Source organism: Pelecanus crispus, chromosome Z (assembly GCF_030463565.1).
Source record: "Pelecanus crispus isolate bPelCri1 chromosome Z, bPelCri1.pri, whole genome shotgun sequence".
Lineage (NCBI taxonomy): Eukaryota > Metazoa > Chordata > Aves > Pelecaniformes > Pelecanidae > Pelecanus > Pelecanus crispus.
In genome coordinates, this window is record NC_134676.1 from 22,013,020 (window position 1) to 22,029,590 (window position 16,571).

Consider the following 16,571-nt stretch of genomic DNA (forward strand, 5'->3'; position numbering starts at 1 on the left):
CACACCACGCCGCGACCCCCGCCGGGGCGCCCCGTGCTACCTGGCCCCTCCCCGGCCCCACCGCCCCTCCGCGGCACCGAGCGGAATTTCCAAAGCGCCGCGCTCGCCCCGCCGCCCCGCGGGCTGCACCGCCTCCGCCCGCGCCGTCCTCCGCGGCGGCGGGCCGTCGGGCGCGGAGCCTGCCGGGAGTTGTAGTCCTTGCTCCCCGCCCTGGGGGGGGCGGGCGCGGGGGAGCGGGGCAGCGGGACTACAGCTCCCGGGGGTGCGCGGGAGGGAGGGGCGGTGCGGGGGGAGGAGCGGGGACAGCTCCGGTGCTGATCGCGACGCGGGTTTGTCAGCAGAGCCCGGGCGGGCGGCGGCGGCGGCGGCTGTTGGCGTGCGGGAGCGAGCGGCGAGCGGCAGCGGAGCGAGCGGCGGGCCGCGCCCGGCGATGAGGCACGAAGCGCCCATGCAGGTCGGTCCCCGGGCCGGAGCCGAGCTGAGCGGCGAGGCGGACGGCGGGCGCAGCGCCAGCGAGAGCCGGGCAATGGCGGGACGGGGCAGGAGCCCCTCCACCCTGCCGCGGCATGGCGGGGCCGGCGGGCCAGGCTCTGCCGCTGGTGGCCGGGGGTTGTGAGGGCGGAGGGGATGAGGACGACCCTTGTGTGAGGGGCCCGGGGTGCGTGAGGGGCCGGGGTGTGCGTGAGGGGCTCGGGGTGCGTGAGGGGGCCGGGGTGTACGTGAGGGGGCCGGGTTGTACGTGAGGTGCCCGGGGTGTGCGTGAGGGGCCCGGGGTGTGTGAGGGGCCCGGGGTGCGCGTGAGGGGCCCGGGGTGCGCGTGAGGGGCCCAGGGTGCGCGTGAGGGGGCCGAGGGGGGTCGTGTCCCTGTACGAGGGGTCCCCGGCGAGCGACCGCAGCCCATGGCGGGGCAGGGGTGCGGTGGGGCCCCCCTGCCCCCCAGCAGCACGGCTCCCCGGGCCAGGGGGGCAGCCAGAGCAGGAGGCTGGGCGGTACGGCCCTGCAGTGGCCACCACCCCGCCGCCTTGGCCACGTGTGTGTTTTGGGTCTCATTTGGGCAAACTGAACAGTCTTTTACAGATACTGCCCTATGAGCACTGATCGCAGCTCCCCTGGGAATGAATGGATGTAAGTTGTTAGGCGTGTGCGAGGTCCTACCTGGATGCACAGGAGACTGGCATCCCCACCTGTTTATTCAATGAGAAGTTGTCCATCTGCACCAGGGAGAGATGGCTCATGGCTAGGACTGGGGGTAGCAAAGAGGTGGCCCCTTTTCAGCAGTTTTTATATATGGAAAAAATATACTGCCCATTAACACTGGACAAACAGACGCTGTACGGTTACAAGTTACATTAAGCAAAGTTTTTAGCAGTTTCTAGGTTGTTGGTTTAAAACAGTTTACACTGTGAACTGTACTTCAGTTAGTAATTAGTGCCTATTTTATAATCTCATGCAGGAGCTCTGGGGGCCCCAGACTATACACTCGAACACATGACTGCTTTTTAATAGAAGATCGGTCATGTTACCAGTGGATTGGTGGCAATCAATCCTGCTGATTTTATACGATGCAAAGAGCACTTTTGCAGTCTGCTGTGATTTAAGTTATGAACTGCAGCTCCGTTAGCTAATATTTTTCATGCTGGATATCTACTCTGGCAGTAATAGAATTTCAGCTTGAAGGGAAGGTCTGCATCCTCTTCAATATGCATGCTTAAAAAGAAGTGCAAAAGCTTAAGTTACATTGATATGGAGTTGGGTTTGCTTGACTTTGGACAGACACTGATAATCTCATAAATCTTTTGCAGAGCAATTGCTCAGATGTCACATGCTGAAACCTTTCAACCAAAGGGGTGCTCTAGAAATAAGCCATTCTTCAGTTAGAATGTCTTTCATTTTTCTGATTGGAAAACAGCAATAATTAGGATGCTGTTTAAAATGCCTAGTTCTGCATGGTACATGCATGTGTTGGAAATGTTTGTGTGGTATTTGCCATTTATTTACACACGCTTATTCAGATGGTGAAGTTTAGTATGTATTCGCTTTGGAGAACATTTCATTAAAAGCAAATTTCACTAGTAAAGGATGACAACTACAGTTTGGTCACTATTGCATTTGACATTTTTGACAGGTGTTGAACTCACTGACATTGTTAAATAGTTGTGGAAACAAAATGATGGTAGAAAATTAAAATAAAATCTAAAGAAAGGAAAGTCCAGATATAAAAAATGTGTATTTGACACATATCAGAGAACAGTTTCTTGGGTTTTTTATATGGTTGTCAGTACAAACGGAATTATTGTTAAACATAATTGAATAAAAGTCAGCAGAAATCATGGCCTTAGTATAAAAAGAGACAGCAGAGAGCTATAAAAAACCCTACAAATTCCACTTTTTCAAGGCTGGTGAGATGGTCAAACAGTGTCTATTTTTAAGCATCTCTCATCCAAAATTATAATCACAAGCATCTGGATTTTTCCAAGATGTGAAAATGCAGTTTGGCAGATGAGGTTTGATTTTTCCCTTCCAGTTACTGTATCATCTTTTTTTCTTTCTTCTACTTACACTATTCCCAGCATACTGGGAATAGCATATTGTTCTTATTAAATATTCCAGCAAAACAATATTCTGTTGTGGATTCTTCTTAAAAGTCCTTTCGTTTTCCAACATTAGGCTAGTATGGTTGGGCCTTATTCAAATGTGGTTTAGACTGGCTGATCTGATTGCTTGATTTATCTCTTTTAGCTGTCTGATTTCCTATTATATGAAACAAATGTAGTTGCTTCTTTGCACACAACAGATTTATGGAACAGTCTGTTACAGAGCTACCATCTCTGGATTGTGGAGCAACAGAAAGAGTGCTCAAGTGTATGTCTTTTGATCATGATAAAAAAAACTCAGAGGAGAGTGTAAGCATTTTTTTTTTCCCATTTCCATCAAGCAGTAATTAAAAGGAAAACTAAAAAGTTAAAATATTTTAGCAGGATGAGAAAAAGGGCCTGTGCAGTGGTATTGTCTTTCTTTATTTATGAATTCTTTGTTTTAATCTGAAGGTCATGCCATTTCTCTGTAGACACAAAGGGCCAACAATTACCAGAAAGGCAGTCCAAACAGTCCTTACAGAAAAGTTACCTAGTGTAAAAGTTTGCTATTGTCATCTGCTGGGTATAATTGGATCTGGGTCAGAGTTTGTGACTACCTTTCATTTTTCTAGCCATGCTTTCAAACAGCAGATATAAGTCTTAGTAGTGCTTGTGGCCATGGAGAGGGCTTTGGTTTAGAAGTCAAAAGCAATGAACTCTCTTTGCTGTGAAACGTAGACATCTGTGTGGTTTCTGCACGTTCTTTTAAGAATTAGTCTGAATTAATTGAAAAGTCTGTGTGTCTCTCAGTAGTTTCCCTAAGGCTTTGGTGGTACTTTCAAAAGTGAAGATTCAATGTGAAATTCTCAGTGATTCATACACTGATTCACCCCCTTCAAGTTTCACTCCTTATCTAATTGTAGCATGCAAATTTTCCACATACCTGCACTTTGCCAAAATAGAAAAGTGGGAATGTAGTTTGGATAACCTGTTCTTAGTGTTTATCAGAGCATATGGGCTTTAATAGTGGTAGTTTGTAGAAAATGCTAGATGTCTAGAGACCCCCTCTTCCACTTGCTAGGCCATCAGATCATTTCAAAGGTGTCTGAGGCCACAGAGGTGAGGGAAAACTAGGAAGTGGGAAATAATCCGTAAATCTGCTTTACCAAGGAAATAAATGAGAACATTTTCTTCTTAGCTTTTCATATGCTTTTGTGATTGGCAACGGTTATGCCCAGACAAAATAGGTTTATAACAGGCACATCCAAACATGATGGAGAAGGGCAATAGCAAGCAGAAAGGCTGCTTCCAGATATATAAGAGATTATTATAAAATTATGATTAAAAAAGCCAAATCAGAGCTATTAGACACAGGACTTAGTATGGCAATTCATTTCCTATCACTCAGCAAAATTATTAGATACGTCAGCCGTGGTTCAAATTAGAAGCACTGGAGTAGAAGAGCCTGCCAAGCCACTGAGTCCACAGAGCAAGTTGTGTACACCTTTTTGTTAACTGATCAGGCTGCATTTGGAGCCAATAGTCCTCTTTCTGTCATTGCCCTTTTTGGAAGTGTACTGTGGAAGCTCGTTCCCTTGCTGGTTAGATAGTCTCTAGTGTCCAGCTCAGAGGCATTCAGGGCTAGTATATACTGACTTCTTAATGTCCGGTGTTTGTTCCAGTATGCATCAGTCTAAACAGTTCTCATTCCCTAATGTTCGTTCCAGATTACTCTCTAGAGAAACAAGCTGATGTTTTGCCTTTTTTTTTTTTTTTTTTTTTTTCTCTGATAAAATAAGCTCTTCATTTCTCTGGTCTTCCTAGTAACTTTTTTCTGTACTTTCCAGTTTGAACTCAGCTTTCATAAACACACTTGACCAGAATTGTTACTAATGGCATCTCACCAGTGCCTTAGACAGTGGCATTAGTATTTCATTTTGTCTCTTGGCCTGATGCAGCTGTTTTGGCAATTGAGAAGATGCACAGTCTTTGCTAGTCTCATGACTCTGAGTGCTGCGCTAAATAGGGCAAATGGCAGAGGGCTGTAACTACCTTATCTTCATTCTCTTTCCTAACCCCCAGTAAATCCAAATTTATTTCTACTGGAGTACCTGACCTGACACAGCTGGTATTTTTTCTTTTCAGGGCCACATTATTTTGGTGGCTTCTTGACATCTTGTGTTAAACTAACCAACTTAGGACTTTATTTCTGGTTTTGCCACTATTTGGAGAAGGGGATTTTGCTGTACTACCTAGAGTGGGAATTGGAAATATGTTTCTTAAGCTACCCTTTTCATGGAGAAGGTAAACCTAGGTTAAAGAAAGACAAATGAGGCATAATGCCCTAGCTCACCACAAGTAGATTGATCAGAATCCGTGTGCTAGAGGCTTGCCAGAACCATTCTTTATTGCACCTTGCATTGTGCTGTCCTGGGCAGCTGCCAGCACTGGCCACGTTCATGCTGCTTCTGCTGATATGAAGCAAGTAGAGCTTCTTTAAAATGTTTTAGACTCTCACCTCTCTGTATCTTCCTGATATTCCCCAACTTGGAATTTCAGTATGCTGCTTACAATAAAACTTTGCATTTCTAACTACACCTTTCAGACTGGGTTATGATATACTGGCACATATTCATGAATCTAACCTCATAATACCTTGAAGCAGATAAGCTTCTCCTGATGCTGCCAAGTATATTGGTTCACAAGCTGTGCTCTGCAGATGGCAGGCAATCCATAAATTCCAAATAAGTGGCTGGTGCATTATACACTGAACTCTGTTAAGTCTTATTAATTGGTCAGTTAAAAATTAGATGATAAGGATTTGTGAGAATTGGCTGTGGTCTGCATCTGTGGATGCTGAGGTATTTGTTGAGAACACACCAAAAGTAAGAGAGGTTAAGCAGCTTGCCCAAGATACAGAAAAAAGGAAAGCAAAAGTCATAGGATACGTCTGAAAGAGTTAGGAATAAAATAAAATCTCTAGATTATTGGTCTGATATCTGGCTAGAAAATCGTTGATTTCTTCATGACGGGGCTTTATTGTCGTACTGTTCTTTATATATAAAGCCCTTGGTACCATTTTGACTATTCTGATGATGACACTTGATCTGCACTTTAAAGACACTCACTTGCAGTGCATCCTACATTACAGTCCGGTGAGTTACAAACATTGAATTTTCCTGTTGTATTTCATTGTTTCTAATTATTTTCTGCAAAAAGCAAAAAGATCACCTCACAAAAAGCTGTATGTGGAGGGAACTCTGTCTTTTTACTAAAATAATGACTGAAGTCAGTTTCTTCTTAGAAAGCAATGGTAATGTATATATTTCTACACTGTATATAGAAAAGGAGTGTTGCTCATTGAAACAACTGTAAATTAGCTAATCAGTGTCTACCTATCTTTACTGTAGATAGAAACAAGGCATTTTCCCTAAGCTTGCTATCAATCTTTTCCTTTAAGACATGCCTGTTATTATAGTTTTTAAAAGAAAACAATGTATTTGTGAAAGGCACAAAGGAATGAACATCAGTATTTTCAATCCCAGCTTTTCTTGCCTTTTGCATCATATTTTCCAGGGGCAATTTATCCTGCATTAGGCATCCAGAGTGGGGTGCATGTATAAGTGCAAACTGAAGTGATGTGCAGGCCATGGAGGTCATGGCATGCTGTTCTGCTTAAGTGAGAAAGCTGTTCAATTTGATTTTGTCAAAGAATGAGGTCCTCTAAGGCCATAAAGAGTAACATAGCCAATTGTTTTGTTATTATCATGAAGGTGGCAGGTAAACACATACTTTTTCAGACATTTGTTCTCAACCCTGCCCTGTTTTAACCTTTTCTTTTGGGATCAAGGAAACAGATGAACATGAGACTTGAAAAGTACCTGAGTCTGATACAGAAAGCTCTGCTTAATGATTAAACTTGCCTATGCCCATAAATAATCCACATTTAAAGAGTTCAGAAATGTGCTGTAAGCAGGGAAGAATACAAAGCAATCCTTTTTTGTCCTTGGACCATATTCGAGCTGGGGACATACCTTCTCCTAGTTTTGATGAGGAGCAGGCATGTGAGACCTCCTGACTATAGGTCTTCTGATCATTGTCTTGAGCTTAGATTTCCCAGTGGACTCTCAAGCCTGTCCTGAGCCCTCTAGGAGGTAGCCTGAGACTGCCTTTGGTGCTAACAACCTGATGGGTGTAGGAATCTGAATAGGGACTCATTCTACAAAAACACAAGTATGCAATATGCTAATGAAAATAGCCTAGTGCATTCTGTCTTCAATTTTACTAAATAAGGACAAAATTTTACTGAAGAGAAAACTCAATGTGTTTTGCTGAAACTGATGGTTGTTTAATATATCCATTTAATCATTTGAGAAGAGAACTTTGTCAAAATAAAGGTAAGAGTTTTGGTTTCTTGGAAACAGAATATTATAACATTAGTGAAGTTGGCATGTTTATTTGGTTCTTGTCCATGTATGTAGTATTTAATTACAGTCTGAACATGACATTCCTGGTGATTATTTCTAGCATCGTTTCCAAAGGGGGAACATAACATCAGCCCTAGCTTCTTCACATTTATTTGCCAAATGCCTCCATGGTAGGGACAAGTCCTGTTAGGAGTGAACTGACATATTAATACATCGGGAAGTAGGCTACAGTGCATCCCATCCTTACTTGAAGTCAGCAGCTTGCATTTAAGAAAGAGAAGCACTGCAGTCTTAGTCACAAAGTTCAAGAGGACCACACATCTAGGTTTCCCTTAGTCAGCAGAAAAATAGAATCCTCTAGAGTATCATTTACAGTGGGAGCCTGATGTAGGTGAAGTGAATTGTGCTCTGAAGAATCTGTCTCTGTGCTTACTACAGCATGAGTGAGTTCAGGAAGTAATGGAAAAGTCTTAGCACCGTTACTGAATTTGATGTTTCTTCAGACTATTGCAGGCACTAGTACTTTTCTAAAACTCATGTGGGTTTTGGGCATGAGAAGGGATCACTATTTGTAGTCTAAGGAGACTGGATCTCTAGGCTCTCTGAAGTTAGCCTCTCCAAATGGTTTGAATTATTATCAATACCTCACTACTCATCTCATGATCCCCCATGTGGGAGGTGGAGAAATTAATCCTTTCCCATGCCTTTCCTAGGCTTTCTGCATCAAACAGGCGGGCATACTCCTACTCCTGAAATAAAAGCTGGCTGAAATTCTGTGTTCAACTTGTCCATAATTCTGCCTATGGTACTGCAAGTAATGAATCCATAAGTTCAAGGCACAGTGAAGGTGTTGGATTTTATTTTTTTTATTATTTTTCAAGAACTTTTAAGGAAACTATTGCATGGGTAACTCACATAAACACATTAGTTTAGAAGAGCACTGAAATTTCTTTGTGGGGAAAGTCTGTGTTTAAAACCATCCACAGGAAACACATTCTTACTCAGGAAGGCTACAAAATGTACAAGATTTAGCAAGGCTATTATTAGAATCCAGGTCTCCTGATTCCTGTGCTCACTGAATCAAACTGTGCCTGAAGTGTTAGGCATTAAAGTACATGGGGATGAATTCTAAGTCACATAGAACTGAGGACAGCAAATGAAATGAAAGTTAAACCCATTTTTGTAAACCTTAAGTGAGTTGAAGAAGCTACATGGAAATCTTCCTAGGAGATAAAATCAAGAAAGAAAATTATTATTCTTCTTGCTAGAAGTGGTAACTACTGGTTTCAGCTGCTGCATTATGGAGAGCAGCCAGAAGGGCAGTGGAAGAGGCTGCTGGGGAGATTGTACAGGTTGCAAGCTGGCATCCCCAGGCACTGCACAGTCTTTTGTCTGCTGGACTTTATTGACTTGTTGTTGCAAACTGTACACAACATCAGCATACTCTTTACTACTTTATAGCTAGTTGTGATTAGACTGGTATAAACAGTGTTTTATTTTCTTCTTCTCATGTTCTAAGCAAAATATCCCCAAACAGCTTTAGAATAAGGGAGAGTAGTGAAGGTGGACGGGATTTGTTTCTGTCTTTTACTATAGAAATCAGAAAGAGGAAATATTAGAGATGTATATGCTTGGTAATATTTAAGTTTTTGTTCTAAAACTTCTTTGTTGCATGCCTGTGAAAAAAGTGAATAAATATTAAGGCCAATGCAAACACTCAGGGTGCAAGCATGTAGGTACCCAAGACTATATTTAATCAAGAACTTTAGTCAATACCAAACAAAGGGGTCCTTCTGAAATCAAACACTCCCTGCTGCATTATTTATGAAATATAAATCTTACACTGAATTTTCTCTCAAAAGCTTGCTACTTCCATTGTCTCCTTCAGGACTTTTTGTCCCCACTTCTATATGCCTCTTCAGTAGCCCAAAGAAGCTGTCATACTGTTATTTGTACTATGAGACAGCAGAATTAGCTCAGAAAATTTATGCAGTAATTGAAATTCTGCAGAGAAGGTGGGTTAGTGTACAGCCCTCACCCTGGTTCCAGCTGTCCTCTCTGATTGCCCAAATGCACTCTAAGATGTCTAGGTTAGAAAGCTTTGATGCAAGCTGCTTTTCCATAAACCTTTATGTCAGGGTATGATGTCTGTCTTTCTGTCTAAAATATGTGTGCAAAAATGTTATCTTTAGTATTGCCAAACTCCAAGAATTTTAAATCCTGACAGGCTCCCAAAATACTTGAGGTTTTTTTCTTTAAAAGCATATGAGGTGAAACACTATGTAGTTCTAAGTTCTTTATTTTTGCCATCTGTTTTTTTGAGCATCCCAAGTAGAATTTTGGTCAGGTTTTCAAGTTAATCTCTCCAACTCTTCTGAAAGCCAAAAGTGTACTTTTTATAAATGGAATCCATGACCTTTGGAGCCCCTAGAGCAAAATAAACTTGCTATTTAGCAGTATTCAGTAATCTGTGCTTATTCAGGTGTTTTATATGGATGAGAAACTGTTTTAAGGACTCAAATTTGAAAACATTGACAACTGCCACTTATGATGATGTTGCATTAACATCATTTACATTTAAACATTTACATTTAAATATTTACAGTAAAATAAATGGTTCAAGAATTTTATCAGATGTAAAACATACTAGTTTTTGGTTGGAGACCTACGTCTTATGTCATAACACAGCACTGATATCTTATTTCCTTCTTGTTCAAGTGCAGTATCTTTGTCTGTATTTTCACTGTCTATTTCATTCATCACATTTTCTGAAGGTAGATCTTTTTAATGATGTACTCAAGAACTGTCCTGGAGTTTTAGAATTATTATTTTTTTGGTATGAGTCACCAGTGATGTTTACATCCTCTTTTGCAACAGGAACTATTACCATGGATACAAGGATCATAAAAAAGAATTAAACCTCTGTGAACTCCTTCTTGATTTCATTCTTCTCTGGTATCAAAAAGTCCAACAAAATCTAAATGTTTGCAGTTTTATATGATACAAGAGACAATAAACTATTTCTTTTTATTTTGAATTACAGATGGCATCTGCTCAAGATTCCAGATATGGCCAGAAAGATACATCTGACCAGAACTTTGATTACATGTTCAAACTGCTCATTATCGGCAACAGCAGTGTTGGGAAAACCTCCTTTTTGTTCCGATATGCTGATGATTCCTTTACGTCTGCATTTGTAAGCACGGTTGGGATCGATTTCAAAGTAAAAACAGTTTTCAAAAATGAAAAAAGAATTAAGCTACAGATTTGGGTAAGCCAAAAATAATAATTCTATGAACTAAGCAAGCTGTAGCAGCTTGATAGATAGTGTTTAAGCTACTGTAGGTTTGCACTGAATGTCATAAGCTTTTTTATATATATATATATATATATGGCATAGTAATGGAAAAGCAGTTAATTATTTCCTGCATCATTAGTTAATTATTTCCTGCATCATTTTCCTGTCTTGAATAATAGACTGTAGATGGTATTTTTAAGGTATTGAAGAACAGCAGAGTGTATATTCTGAATTAAATTCCATTAAGAAATAACACAGGTTGACACATATTGATATCTGTGCAGTGCAGTATAAACAACTGTGCAATATGCAGGCTATTGAAACTGATACTCATTATTAAAAAGTACCTTGAAATAACAGTTAGGATCTGGCTTCTTCCCACAGATATTATAAATTCATGTAGAAGCTATGGTAGTGGATGCATAGCAGAAGGCATAATTTTTTGCTCTGTTAGTTATATTTGTCATCCTGATCACCTGAAACGTCTTTCTTCTGCTGAGGAAGAAAAGATGTGGAAAGTGAAAGCGTAACAGCTGTGTTGCCCCAGCATACAAAAAACCTTGTCACTTGCCTACACCTTAGAGATGGTGCAAAGATGCAGGAAAGTGTGATGCTAGGGAATAGGTGTTCTGTTCTGCAAAATTTCCTCAGAAAGAAAGGATAGCCAAAACTTATTTATGCAGGAGCCACTGATGCTCACATCTCCTAGTTCTTGGGTGATAGGGTGGTACTCATTTACAGGAGGTGGGGGGATAGCAAAGCATTTAACAGTGTGGAACCTGGCATTAAAGCTTCAGGTCTTTGCCATCTTCCTTGGATGCTTGAAGATTTTGAGGAATGTTTCCTTTGTGAGGTATTCATAACAGCCTTATTAACCAAGATTTTATCTTTTTTTGTGCATGAATACAAGAAATTTAAAATTTTATTTAATGATGGGCAACCATTAAATATCAGGAAACCTGGGATCAAATATGACCAGTTTACGTAACATGTTTTGAACAGCAGATAAATGGAATATCTTTTTAATACAGCACAAAGGTGAATTTCCTGGAGTTTCATAGGCTGCATGTCATTCATGTCTTTTCAGGTAGGCTTTGGCCCTTGATATCTCAAATCATTTGTTCTGTGCCCTCTAGGAACTGGAACAAAGACTCTTTCCCTCTAAACTTCTCTACATTTTTAGGCTTAGATTCTTGCTATTATCATAACAGTGCTACATACTAGGTAACTGTATGGAGCATGTATGCTTTCACTGCAATAACTTGCTAGTTTTGTTGTAGTACTTTAATATTGGAGATCACATGGTAATTCACATTGACATTACCTTATTATTTTTTTATAATGGAGCAATAAAATTGTGTTCACGTTATAGTCTTTACAAAGTTCTTCTTTTAATCAGCAAGTATCCTCTGCAATAGATTTTATTGTTCATGTCTCTCCTAGCAAAAGCACCAACATTAGTTTACAATGTTGTATTAATGTGATTAGTTTGACACCAGTATATTTCTTATAATGCCTCTCCACAGCAGAGTTAAAATATGTGCTTGGCTCAAAGCAGTCCGTTAATCTAAATGTGTTCAGGGCTATCCATGGCACAGAGAGGATGTAGCAGCTGTATTCTTGCCAGCTGGAATAAACTTCCAGTTCTAGCAAAACAGACATTTTGTTGTTCTTTGTATTGCAGTAGCATGCAGAGGCCAAACAGACTCTGACAGTCCTTGCCTGAAAAAACTTGCAATTGAAATGAGTGAAACAAACACATGGGTTCCGTGCCCCTTAGGGAAGAGGGAACAGAGGCTCAAAGTGTGAAAGAGACTTTCCTAAAGTCATCTACCAGGACATAAGGTTAGAGACAGGACTTCAGATCTTACTTTCATGCTAAAGCTTTTTACCCCAGCCAGCACTGCGTCTTGGTTTGGCGGGTTTTTTCCCATTAAAATCTTAATGCCAGTTCTTAAAGGCCTTGTCATTGCCAAATTAACTCAAATTGCAACAGCTCACTATTGCTGTTTGCACTTTTTAGGTGGAATATTCTGCATTGGAGCATTGTGTTGCAGTTACGCTTACTAGTAAATCAGTTGACTGTTGCACCTCTGGGACCTTAAATAAAATCAGTTAAGTATCTCAGAAAGCTATTCTAGTGCACAAAATCTGAAATAGAGCACTATTACTCTGCCTCATAAGCTATATCAACAGCCATATTGTTCTTAATATGTAGTATCTGTATATGTAACATCTAATATTATATTATATCATATTATACTTTATTACTTTCTTTGATTATGCAAATGTCTTTCTAAAATGAGTAGCACTCCTGCAATATCCATTTCCATTTCAAACTGCATTTATGAAAGTCTATTTATATTAGATAAAATATAAAATTGAATGAATCATAGTGAGTGTGATTTGATGTTAATTCTGAGTAGAAACATGCATAAGGTTGTAACACTTCTTTCAAAATCACTGGCAAAGTATTTGGTGACATCATGTGATAAATGATATTTAGTATGTGTGAAATAAAAAGTTCTGAAAAATCCCACAGGTTTGAATAGTCAGCAGAAACTGGAAGTGCAACTTTAAAATGTGTTCTGAATGACAAGTTCAGAACTGAATTACTTTGCCATGTACTGCAGTGAAGAAGTACATGGAATGCTGCTGCTCTGCTATTCGTGCCGGGCAGTAAGATCCAAGAATGTGTAAATACTAATGCTGTTAAGTCACTAAAATTCCCTAGCTAGAGACACAGTTAATCAAATACGTGCCCTGTTAGAATGTTGTACATGTTCTTCTTGGGTAGACATTTAAACTTTGTATTTAATAGCCCTTTCAGCATGATACGTTGTGTTCAACTTGAAGCATGTTGAAGCTCAGATTAAGATTCTCATATGCTTGACAGTGAAGTGTGCAAGTTTGCCTGAAAGTCAGCACTGGCACTCAAGGAAGCAGAGTCATTATTTCTTAAATAAAATTCACTATGTGATTATCACAGATGAACTAGCACAGGTTAACAGGTTGAAGTAGGTGCTGTCTTACACACTGGGATGACCTACAGGTCTTTTGTTTGAGGATTTTTTCTTGCTTTCAGGCAATGGTGTCTTATTCTTGGATTCAAAGGACCTGAAATGAATTGTCTTCTTCCATGTTCGAGTCAGGGAGGATGCGGCTCTCTCTATTACTTACCATTATATCTTTTTCATATGGTCAGAAAGAACCTGTTGGGAGCACTGTAACATTTGGGGTTTTTTTTGCATCTGAGCAAAACACCTTCTTTCCATAATATTTCTTACTGGAATTGAGAGAGGTTCAGAGTTCAAGTGCTATATTCATTACTGATAGCACATTACCTTGTCATAGCACCACCAGCTGGCCTGAAATTTTGTTTCACAGCAAGTTATAAATGTGACAGCCCTAGTATAGACATTACAAAGACAGCATATTAACAGGCTTTTTTACCTTTTAAAGGAGAGAAATCCATAAAAGAAGCATTTTCCCTAAAAAGGTGATGATTTTTCAACAGAAAATATAAGAAATTTTGGAAAGGAATTGTGTCTGTATGCAGCACATGTGCATAGGAGAAAAGTCCATCAGAGGTCTTTAGGATGTTTTACAGTGTCAAACAATAAACAGCAATACATTTTTCCTCCGTTTGGGCTGAGCTAGTAATATTAAAGGGACGGGACTGGAAGGCTATAAGATTCTTCCAGTTTCAAACTTCTAGATTTCAAATTATGTTGAATTAAAAGAAAATGGCTTGTCAATACTAATTATGACAAAAATACACAGTAAAGAAAATTATTAAAAGCTCAAAGAGGTGCAAATCAGAAAATAAAATTAAGTTTAACCTTATAAATCTACCACTGTATTAACTGTATAAATCACTATGTTCAGTACACCCTGTAGCTGTGATGCCATAAAGGTTTGCATTACTTTTGTAAACTGCATCAATGGTTTAATAGAAATAACAGACTGCAAGAGCTTATGGCAAAATTATAGGCTAATTTGGACAGTAGAATTTGTTAGCTAATGTTTGTCAAAATAAATCATTAGCATGGTGGAAAAAAACAAAAAATAAAGTGCAGATATTGATTCCTGGAACACAGAATAAGACTTACAAAGACAGGTCAACGTATTTAACTGACAGTGTGTCCATACCACATCTTTAACTCATGTTTAAAATTTACTTGATCAGAACTCTCAAGTGATTTCTAACTGATTTCAGTACAAAATTTGTTTGAGGAATAAGGCATCAAGTTTTTCCTTTCTGATCTGTTTATTACACAAAAATGTTCTGATTGCATTCATACAGCAATACTTGCATAGTGTCTATCTAATTGCAGCACTTTGTTGCAAATATCAAATTAGAACACTGCACTACCTTTTGCTGCTTAGATGGCTTTTCCCTGGGACTAGCCACAGACTTCATGGACTAGGTACAATGATCACGCACAAATAAAAGATATCTTCCTAGAGCAGACAGTGTAAGAGTTGCTTGTGTCAGCATATCCTTCCTAGAACTGTGTGTGGCAGTTTCATTTGATACCTAAAATGTTGCTGTCTTCACATCAACTGTTTTCTATAAATTGTCATAGGGCTTGGGGACTAAGTGAGGACTAGGTTTTATAAGCTGAATGAGGAAAACCAATGTCATCATTCAATAATTAAAACTATAGTAGCTGCTAAAAAAATTCTCAATAAATGTTAGGCACCTGATTTTTTGCTCTACAAGCTCCCTAACAGTCCTTTAGCAGTAAAAAAGAGTTCAGTTAAAATGAGAATAATTTTGTGTGTGTGTGTGTGTTAGAGGGGTCTGTGGGAGTACAAGTATCAATGAAAAGTGCCTTGATACTGGAGTCTTTAAGGGGTATCCTACAGTAACTTGCAAGTGTGGAAGCAGTGCATTAGTGCAGAAATATCCTGTAACAGTGACTAAGGCTATAGCATCAGTACAAGAATCACTAAATACACTGGTTCAGAAGAAAGGTAGTGAAAGCTGAAGCAATAAAAGGGAAGTTAAGAGTAGTGTGTGGAGAAAGTGGATAGTGAATGTAGCAAATGTTTCATCACAGGAATTTCAGAGCCTGATTTTGTCACATCTGACTCTTCTGAGTATTTTTAATTGGTATGATAGCCACATCAAAGTTCATTTCATGATTCCTTTCTCAGGTGCTGATGACAATGTGTAGCTGCTGCTTTGAATATATAGACTTTTTAGATGAGAACAGTAAATCTAACATTGAAATGAAATTTCCTCATCACAGCATGAAAATCAAATGTGTATTCAGTAATATATTAGGCAACAAGTGATTTAAAGACAGCAATATAGAAGGCTGAAAATTGCAGGGATTTCGGATTTCTCTGGATCCACCTATACTAATAAATTAAACATACCCAGACTGTCCTTTGGCACTGAGTCCAGCTGGCATGAAATAGCTTTTGTCCATATGTTTAAACTCTTTTAGTCTCTGAAAGAGGATGGACGCATCCAGATTTTGTATTGGGAAAGGTCTCTGTCCTGTGCTAACTCCTGAACCTTGCCCAGGAACTGTTTGGCAGAGTGCTAGCAAGCATGGGTCAAAACCATGCCAGAAAACATGCTACCAGTTTCGCGGTATAGGCAAATTCCATAGCCTCAGAATGCTCCCTGGCACACCTTAATTTGCTGTTATAGGCATGGCCTGAAAGGGCATCAGCTCCAGCCAGCCTTGGGTTAGGCTGACCTGTCTGTGGTGATAAGCAATGTAATATGTTCACAAATGTTGTTCTGTCAGAAGGCTCTAAAGGAACTGTTCCTGGGAAAAGATGGTTAATGAGGAATATAGTTGTGATGACCAGAACACAAACTCTTTCTGGATTTTCCCTGTTAGCTGAAACAAGGTGAAATTCTGTGCAGCTTTTGTTTTGGTTTAAGCTGCCCTCCAACAGGTGAATGTTGTCCTAGTTGTGGTTGGATATTGTTAGCCTAAAATATTTCCTTCTCTTTTGCTTATTTCTACACAATAGATATCTTTGAAGAGCCATGAATAATATTTACCTGAAAGTTTTGGGGTAGGATTCTATGTTCATACTGTTGTATTATTTCCTGCAGTGCTTGTTACATCTTCATTGAGAGCTCTTCAACTTAGGTGCAAGTCATATTTGATACACTTTATTTCTCAGAAATACTGGCATTCCTTAATCATTATTTTTCCATATTTGGGTTTTTTCCCCCTTATTTTTTGTAACACCTGGAGTATTCAACAAATATTAAAGATTTGCTCAGCCAAGGGAAAG

At 39.8% G+C, this 16,571-nt stretch overlaps 1 protein-coding gene across 2 annotated transcripts in view; it reads left to right on the forward strand.

Moving 5' to 3' along the window:
* Window positions 1-430: 430 nt before the first annotated feature.
* The window catches only part of RAB3C (RAB3C, member RAS oncogene family), a 145,372-nt gene continuing 129,231 nt past the window's right edge, over window positions 431-16,571 (forward strand). The window contains exons 1-2 of one of the 2 annotated variants that reach the window (XM_075726635.1): window positions 431-490; window positions 10,047-10,274. In XM_075726635.1, coding sequence (XP_075582750.1) covers window positions 431-490; window positions 10,047-10,274 — 288 coding nt within the window. The remainder of the gene's footprint in view (window positions 491-10,046; window positions 10,275-16,571) is intronic. The other variant, XM_075726636.1, reaches the window with a different exon arrangement.